Source organism: Pituophis catenifer, unplaced genomic scaffold (genome assembly GCF_029215685.1).
Source record: "Pituophis catenifer annectens isolate HBS135680 unplaced genomic scaffold, rPitCat1.0.hap2 SCAF_3, whole genome shotgun sequence".
In the NCBI taxonomy this organism is placed as follows: domain Eukaryota; kingdom Metazoa; phylum Chordata; class Lepidosauria; order Squamata; family Colubridae; genus Pituophis; species Pituophis catenifer.
Window position 1 is genome coordinate 212,105,222 of NW_027256883.1, and position 8,794 is coordinate 212,114,015.

General features: G+C 50.4%; 1 protein-coding gene across 1 annotated transcript in view; it reads right to left on the reverse strand.

Annotated features, from left to right (window-relative positions):
• The window catches only part of LOC139314562 (tyrosine-protein phosphatase non-receptor type substrate 1-like), a 162,368-nt gene extending 160,431 nt beyond the window's left edge, over positions 1–1,937 (reverse strand). The window contains exons 1-2 of the mRNA XM_070940244.1: positions 1,902–1,937; positions 179–270 (exon numbers count right to left, since the gene is read on the reverse strand). Of these exons, the coding sequence (XP_070796345.1) occupies positions 179–254 (76 nt within the window). The 5' untranslated portion in view covers positions 255–270; positions 1,902–1,937. The remainder of the gene's footprint in view (positions 1–178; positions 271–1,901) is intronic.
• Positions 1,938–8,794: the final 6,857 nt, after the last annotated feature.

Genomic DNA, 8,794 nt, shown 5'->3' on the forward strand with positions numbered 1-8,794 from the left:
ACACTCATACATGCACCCACACATACATACATACTGTAAATGTCGTACTCGCCAGCCAAAAAAACAAAACAAACAACAACAAAAAACAAGAACAACAAATCACACCCAAAATGTCAAAACTCCCGCAAAAACAGCGCAAAACCTCGTCTGCTCTTTTTTGTTGTTGTTGTTTTTTTACCTGCGCAGCTGGAAAGCAGCAAAGGTGCCAGGAGAGAGATCCAAAGACCCCGGGAAGCTGCGCTGGGCATTTCCATGATCTGTTTGGAGTCACTGCCCGGAGTGGAAGAAGACGTCGACAATGAAGGAGAAGAAGAAGAAGAAGAAAAAGAAGAAGGGGAAAAAAAAATGCGTTTGAGAAGCGGAGGAGGAAGGGAAAACGGGGTTGGGGAGGGCGCTCTTGTCGTGCAGTTTAAAAACGGGTTGGGGGGGGCAGGAAGGCAGCCAGCATCGCTCCGTTTCCAAAACGGGTGGCAGTGGGGGGGGGGGACAGTCCCAGTTCCTTGTCTACTAGCATCCGAGGAAGGGGGGGGGAGAGGAAGAAGACCAGCCAGATAGATAGATAGATAGATAGATAAATAGGAAGGAAGGAAGGAAGGAGGGAGGGAGAGATAAGTAGAGATGGAAGGATAGATAGATAGATAAATAGGAAGGAAGGAAGGAGGGAGGGAGGGAAAGATAAGTAGAGATGGAAGGAAAGATAGACAGCTAGGTAGATAGATAGATAGATAGGAAAGAAGGGAGGGAGGGAGGGAGGAAGGAAGGAAGGAGGGAGAGATAAGTAGAGATGGGAGGAAAGATAGATAGGAAGGAAGGAAGGAAAGAAGGAGAGATAAGTAGAGATGGGAGGAAAGATAGATAGATAGATAGATAGACAGATAGATAGATAGGAAAGAAGGGAAGGAGGGAGGGAGGGAGGACAGAAGGAAGGAAGGAGATAAGTAGAGATGGGAGGAAAGATAGACAGAGATAGATAGACAGATAGATAGGAAAGAAGGGAGGGAGGGAGGGAGGAAGGAAGGAGGGAGAGATAAGTAGAGATGGGAGGAAAGATAGATAGATAGATAGATAGATAGATAGATAGATAGATAGATAGATAGGAAGGAAGGAAGGAAGGAAGAAGGGAGGGAGGGAGGGAGAGAAATAAGTAAAGATGGGAGGAAAGATAGACAGATAGATAGATAGGAAGGAAGGAAGAAGGAAGGAAGGAAGGGAGGAGGGAGGGAGAGATAAGTAGAGAAGGGAGGAAAGATAGACAGACAGGTAGATAGACAGATAGATAGGAAGGAAGGAAGGAAGGAAGGAGGGAGGGAGGGAGAGATAAGTAGAGATGGGAGGATAGATAGATAGATAGATAGATAGATAGATAGATAGATAGATAGATAGATAGATAGAGGGGAATATTTGGGGAGGGGTCTCTGGCGCTCTCTGACCTGGGTTTATTTGCTTGCGGACGTTCGGGATGCGCGCTCGTTTTGTTCCCTAGTTTGGGGTCGCCAAACGTCTGCAAGGAATCAAGCCCGCTTGGAGAGCCCCGAAGAGACCCCCACCCACCGCCACCCCTCCAACTCCAGTGACTGGGGAAGAATAGAAGTTGCGACCCCCACCCCCTTCCCTCCTCCTCCCTCCCCGGCGTTTCTCCTCCGGACATGTCCGAAGGTCGCCACGCCAGACTGCGGGGCTGGGGGCTGTGGATTGTGGGGGGGGGGGGGCGGTGGAGAAAGAAAGGTTTAAATACGGGGCTAACTCATAAATCCAGGGTAAAGTAACGGGGAGGGGGGGGGGCGTGGGCGGGAGAGAGGTAAAGGAGACCCCCCCCTCTCAAAAAGAGATAGGCGGGCACGTCCCAGCCTTTCAAACCCCCCTCCCTCCGAGACCCCCAACCCACCCATTCACCCACTCACCGGGGGGAGGAAGGAAAGGAGACCCCCGTTTGCTGCTTCTCGCTGGGTGGTCCAGGGATGGATCTGAGCCGGGCACCCCGATCCCAGCCGGGAGAAGGTATGGGGGGTGGGGGGCTTCCTCCGGGCTCGGTACCTCTAGCTAGCGACGGCTGGAAGGATGAGAAAGCAGCCCGGGGAGTGGCGGGGGCGGCATCCGTGGGGGTCGCGGACCGAGTCTCCCCCACTCACCCACCCACCCACTCACTCACTCCCTGCAAGCAGCCAGCCAGGAAAAAGAAAGAGAGAGAGAGAGAGAGGGAGGGAGGGAGGAGTGGGGAGGAGTTGAAAAAAAAAAGGGGGGGGGCGCTGGGCTTTCACCTCGGCCGCCCCCGCTCGCTCCGCAGCTCGCCGTCTGCCGGTTGAGCAAGAGAAGGACCCCCCTTCTTCCCTCCCCAAACACACAAACACACACACACACTTCTGTTGCCTAGCATTGGCTCCGTTTGGTGGGGGAAGCGGAGTGGGAGGTGGGAATGGGTGGGTGGGTGAGTGAGTGGGTGGGGAAGAGGCAAACGTCCCCTCCTCCTTCCCTCTCCTCCTTCCATCCATCCATCCCTTCCTCCCTCCATCCCTCCCTCTCTCTCTCTCCCTCCTTCCCACCCCTCCTCCTTTCCCTCCAGCTTTCGAGGAAGGGGCTTCCTTCCAGATGCGGCTCTTGCAAACGCTCCCAACTTCCAAGCTGCAAAGACAGCGGAGTTTGATTTTTTTGGGGAGGGGGGAGAGGGGGAGGGGAAAAGGGGAGGAGGGGGAGTCCGGTGTTGCTGCAAAGAAGGCTCTGAGATTTGGGGGGGTGGGGGGGGTTTCCCAGCTAAGGTCACCCCTGCTTTGGAGGCGGAGCGGTTGGGGGGTCGTTTTGCCTTAAGGTGGGCTGCTGGGGGGGAAAGCCGGGGTTGGGTCCGCAGGGTTGGGGAGGGGGGAGGGAGGGAGGGGAGGGGGTTGGTGGGGAGGGGGAGGGAGGAAAGGCCCGGCTGCACCGCGCCCCAACCCGGTGCCTGGAAGATCTTGGCGGAAAAGGGGGCTCCTCCGTGCCCCGCGGCGGTGCCAGCCTTGCCCTGCCCTCGGAAAGCACCGGCCCGAGCCCGGCCGCGCAGAGAACCTACCTCCCCGCGATCCGCTCCGGAGTTTCCGCCAGAGGCCTCGGCAGCGTCCCGCCGGCTGGCTCGGCTCTGGAAGGAAGGAGGGGAAGAGAGGACCGGGGGCAGGAAACCAGCAGGAGGCGGAGGACCGGTCGAGGCTCCGCGAAAGAGGAACCGGCGGCGGGCAGGCAAGGGCTCCGGAGGGCTGGAAAAGGGCAGAGAGAGAGAGAAAGAGAAGGAAGGAAGGAAGGAAGGAGGGAGGGAAAGAAAAGCAGGCAAGCAGGAGGGAAAGAAGGCAGGCAGGGGGCAGAAGGAAGGGGGGGAAGGAGGGAGGGAGGGAGGTGGACGGAAGGAGGGAAGAGAGACAGGAAGGAAGAAAGGAAAAGTCGATAAACAGAAGGGAGGAAAGAAGGCAGGCAGGAAGGAGGCAGGAGGGAGGGAGGTGGAAGGAAGGAAGGAGGGAAGGAGGGAAGAGAGGAAGGAAGGAAGAAAGGAAAAGTAGATAAACAGAAGGGAGAGAGGAAGGAAGGAAGGAAGGAGGCAGGAGGCAGGAGGGAGGGAGGTGGAAGGAAGGAGGGAAGGAGGGAAGAGAGGAAGGAAGGAAGGAAAAGTAGATAAACAGAAGGGAGAGAGGAAGGAAGGAGGCAGGAGGGAGGGAGGTGGAAGGAAGGAGGGAAGGAGGGAAGAGAGGAAGGAAGGAAGGAAGGAAAAGTAGATAAACAAGGGAGAGAGGAAGGAAGGAGGCAGGAGGGAGGGAGGTGGAAGGAAGGAAGGAGGGAAGGATGGAAGAGAGGAAGGAAGGAAGGAAGGAAAAGTAGATAAACAGAAGAGAGAGAGGAAAGAAGGCAGGCAGGAAGGAGGCAGGAGGGAGGGAGGTGGAAGGAAGGAAGGATGGAAGAGAGGAAGGAAGGAAGGAAAAGTAGATAAACAGAAGGGAGGGAGGAAAGAAGGCAAGCAGGAAGGAGGCAGGAGAGAGGGAGGTGGAAGGAAGGAGGGAAGGAAGGAAGAGAGGCAGGAAGGAAGGGAAGAAGGAAGGAAGGAAAAGTAGATAAATAGGAGGGAGAGAGGAAAGAAGACAGGCAGGAAGGAGGCAGGAGGAAGGGAGGGAGGGAGGTGGAAGGAAGGAGGTAAGAGAGGCAGGAAGGAAAGGAAGAAGGAAGGAAGGAGGGAAGGAAGGAAAAGTAGGTAAACAGGAGGGAGAGAGGCAGGAAGGAGGCAAGAGGGAGGGAGGGAGGAAGATGGAAGGAAGGAAGAAAGAAAGGAAGGGTTGGGCGGGAGGAAGGGAAGGAAATGGAAGGAAGGAAGGAAGGAAGCAGGCAGGTTGGAAGAAAGAGAGGGAGGTGGAAAGAAGGGAAGGAAGGAAGGAAGGAAGGAAGGAAGGAAGGAAGGAAGGAAGGAAATATTGTTAATATTATACTATTATATGAATACATAATCTATTGTAAGGCTCCCAGAGGCTGCTCGATATGGGGAGGAGTGGCCAAGAAATGTAATTAATAAATTTAGAAACTTTGAACCAATCACCAGCAGACAGTGAGTTCTAGTCCCGCCTTAGGCATGAAAGTCAGCTCCATTACTTTAGTCACTCCCTCTGTTTCAGCCCATCTCACAGGGTTGTTGTGAGGAAAATACCCTGTTTTCCCCAAAATAAGACCTCCCCTGATAATAAGCCCAATCCGGCTTTTGAGCGCATGGCAATAAGGCTGAGCGCTTATTGCAGGGTTCAAAAAAATATAAGACAGGGTCTTATTTTTGGGAAAACATGGTGTCTGTCTGTCTGTCTGTCTGTCTGTCTGTCTGTCTGTCTATCTATCTATCTATCTATCTATCTATCTATCTATCTATCTATCTATCTATCTACCCTGTTTTCCCCAAAATAAAACATCCCCTGATAATAAGCCCAATTGGGCTTTTGAGCGCATGGCAATAAGGCCAAGCGCTTATTGCAGGGTTCAAAAAAATATAAGACAGGGTCTTATTTTTGGGAAAACATGGTGTCTGTCTGTCTGTCTGTCTGTCTGTCTATCTATCTATCTATCTATCTATCTATCTATCTATCTATCTATCTATCTACCCTGTTTCTCCCAAAATAAGACATCCCCTGATAATAAGCCCAATCGGGCTTTTGAGCGCATGGCAATAAGGCCAAGCGCTTATTGCAGGGTTCAAAAAAATATAAGACAGGGTCTTATTTTCGGGAAAACACACCATCCATCCATCCATCCATCCATCACCCATATATCTATCTCCGTGTCTGTCTCTTACTTACTTATCTACCTACCTCTACCTAACTACATCTGTCTGTCTGTCTGTCTGTCTGTCTGTCCTGTCTATCTATTTATCTATCTATCTATCTATCTATCTATCTATCTATCTATCTATCTATCTACCTACCCTGTTTCTCCCAAAATAAGACATCCCCTGATAATAAGCCCAATCGGGCTTTTGAGCGCATGGCAATAAGGCCAAGCGCTTATTGCAGGGTTCAAAAAAAATATAAGACAGGGTCTTATTTTCGAGGAAACACGGGTAGGAGGAAAAAGAGGTATTAGTATATTGGGTGCATTGCGTTTATAAAAAAGAAATAATAAAGATGGGATGAAAGTAAATAAACAAATGAGACACGATGTCATTCGGGTTTCTCCCAGATGCAACCAGGAACCGTCAGATAAGGCTGCACAAATAGAGACCATAATTTGCACAGCTTCTTACATCACACCGAGAACAAATGGTGTAGCGAAGAAAGTTTTATGTAAATCATTTCTGGAGAACAAGCCTGGCTCTGTAGACGATGCAAAATGACTTCTGCTTTCTGGATTTGTGGGGAATCGTTGTGGCATAATGCAATAAGGTTTTATGTTGATATACATAATAAGAGAGTTGGAATGGACCCTGGAGGTCTTCTAGTCCAGCCCCCTGCTGAACCAGGAGACCCTACACCTGTGATGGTGAACCTATGGCACGCGTGCCACCCATGGCACACAGAGCCATATTGGTGGGCACGCGAGTGTTGCCCTCAGCTCAGCTATAGCATGCATGTGCAAGCTGGCCAGCTGATTTTTCGGGCCTTTTGGGCCCACCGGAAGTCGGCAAATGGGCTGTTTCCGGCCTCTGGAGGGCCTGTGGGGGGAGTGGGGAAGGCTGTTTTTGCCCCTCCCCCAGGCTCCTAGAAAGCTTCTGGAGCCTGGGGAGGGCGAAAAACGGGCCTACGGGCCACCGTGCCATCACATGCCAAAACTGGTGGGAGTATGGGAGGGTCACCTGCGCATGCGTGGGGGGGGGGCGCATAAAATTATGGGGGGGGGCACGCGCGACCACCTCGCACTCTTCCCGCTTTTGGCACACCTACCCAGCACACCTACTCAGCCGGTCATTAGGGCAGAGAACCAGTTGTTAAAAAAACACCGGGAACCACAAAATCCTTTTGACATATCTATCTCTCCCCTCCTTCCCTCTCTCCCTCTCTCTCTGTATCTCTCTATGTCTTTCTCTCTCCCCCTCTCTCTGTATCTCTCTATGTCTTTCTCTCTCCATCCCTCTCTCTGTATCTCTCTGTCTTTCTCTCTCTCCCTCTCTCTGTATCTCTCTATGTCTTTCTCTCTCCATCCCTCTCTGTATCTCTCTGTCTTTCTCTCTCCATCCCTCTCTGTATCTCTCCATGTCTTTCTCTCTCCCCCTCTCTCTGTATCTCTCTATGTCTTTTCTCTCTCCATCCCTCTCTCTGTATCTCTCTGTCTTTCTCTCTCCATCCCTCTCTGTATCTCTCCATGTCTTTCTCTCTCCCCCTCTCTCTGTATCTCTCTATGTCTTTCTCTCTCCATCCCTCTCTCTGTATCTCCTTCTGTCTTTCTCTCTCCCCCTCTCTCTGTATCTCTCTATGTCTTTCTCTCTCCATCCCTCTCTGTATCTCTCTGTCTTTCTCTCTCCATCCCTCTCTGTATCTCTCCATGTCTTTCTCTCTCCCCCTCTCTCTGTATCTCTCTATGTCTTTCTCTCTCCATCCCTCTCTCTGTATCTCTCTGTCTTTCTCTCTCCCCCGCTCTCTGTATCTATGTCTTTCTCTCTCCCCCCTCTCTCTGTATCTCTCTATGTCTTTCTCTCTCCCCCTCTCTCTGTATCTCTCTATATCTTTCTCTCTCCCCCCTCTCTCTGTATCTCTCTGTCTTCTCTCTCTCCCCCTCTCTCTGTATTTCTCTGTCTTTCTCTCCCCCTCTCTCTGTATCTCTCTATGTCTTTCTCTCTCCCCCTCTCTCTGTATCTCTCTATGTCTTTCTCTCTCCCTCTCTCTCTGTATCTCTCTGTCTTTCTCTCTCCCCCCTCTCTCTGTATTTCTCTATGTCTTTCTCTCCCCCTCTCTCTGTATCTCTCTATGTCTTTCTCTCTCCCCCTCTCTCTGTATCTCTCTATATCTTTCTCTCTCCCCCTCTCTCTGTATCTCTCTGTCTTTCTCTCTCCCCCCTCTCTCTGTATTTCTCTATGTCTTTCTCTCCCCCTCTCTCTGTATCTCTCTATGTCTTTCTCTCTCCCCCTCTCTCTGTATCTCTCTATGTCTTTCTCTCTCCCTCTCTCTCTGTATCTCTCTATGTCTTTCCTCTCTCCCCCTCTCTCTGTATTTCTCTGTCTTTCTCTCTCCCCCTCTCTCTGTATTTCTCTATGTCTTTCTCTCCCCCTCTCTCTGTATCTCTCTATGTCTTTCTCTCTCCCCCCTCTCTCTGTATCTCTCTATGTCTTTCTCTCTCCCCCTCTCTCTGTATCTCTCTGTCTCTGCCCTGGCCACTTCTCAGGCCAGGCGAGGAGTGACTGGGAGAGGAGGGCGAAGAGTGGGGCCAGCTAGTGATGGGATCACCTGACAGGGAGCCACAGCAGCGGGCCCAAAGAGCCACATGCAGCTCCGGAGCTGCAGGTTGCTGACCCCTGCTCTAGCACAATCCCTTGCTCAAGAACGAGACCATATACCAGGCGTGTCCAACCTTGGCCACTTTAAGACTTGTGGCTAAGATTTTAAAACCCCAGAACTCCCAGAATTCCCAGCATGCGTGGACTTCATTTCCAGAATTCTGGGCCAATTGGGGAATTCTGGGAGTTGAAGTCCACAAGTCTTAAAGTAGCCAAGTTCAACTCCTGAACTACTCAATTCCTCCAACCGGTCGTCGTATGTTTTAACCTCCAGCCCCTTTCTCTTCCCTCTTTCTAGAATCTCAACATCTTTTTCATACGCTGGAGAGAAATCTTCCTTCTCTATTCCAGTTATGATAAATGGTTGCTTTTTATGTGGGAAAAAGCTGGAACCGGTCATTATGGTGAAGGAATCTTTCTGCTCTTCTCATAGTGCACATTTTAGAACAAGTTCATCTTTCCTGAATAGAAACGCAGAAACTCTTTGGTGCGACTATATATGGAGCTGTGGCCCATCTTTTCCGTTCTCAAAAATTTATTTATTTATTTAATTGGTTCGATTTATATGCCACCCTTCTCCAGAGATCAGGGTGGCTTACAATGCGCTAAGCAATAGCCTTCATACTTTTGTATATACCTGCTTAGTATTTTATTTTTATTTATTTATTTATTTCGAATTTATATACCACACCTTCTCCCGAGGGACTCAGGGCGGTGTACAGCCAGATAAAAAAACATACAATACAAACATTAAAAACAATTAAAAAGATATATATTAATTTGGCCCCAATTTAAATAACAAACCAATTAAAAATATTTTAAAAATATATTAATATAGTAGAGCTTTTGCCCCCCCCCAAAGCAGTGTTCTTTTTTATACAA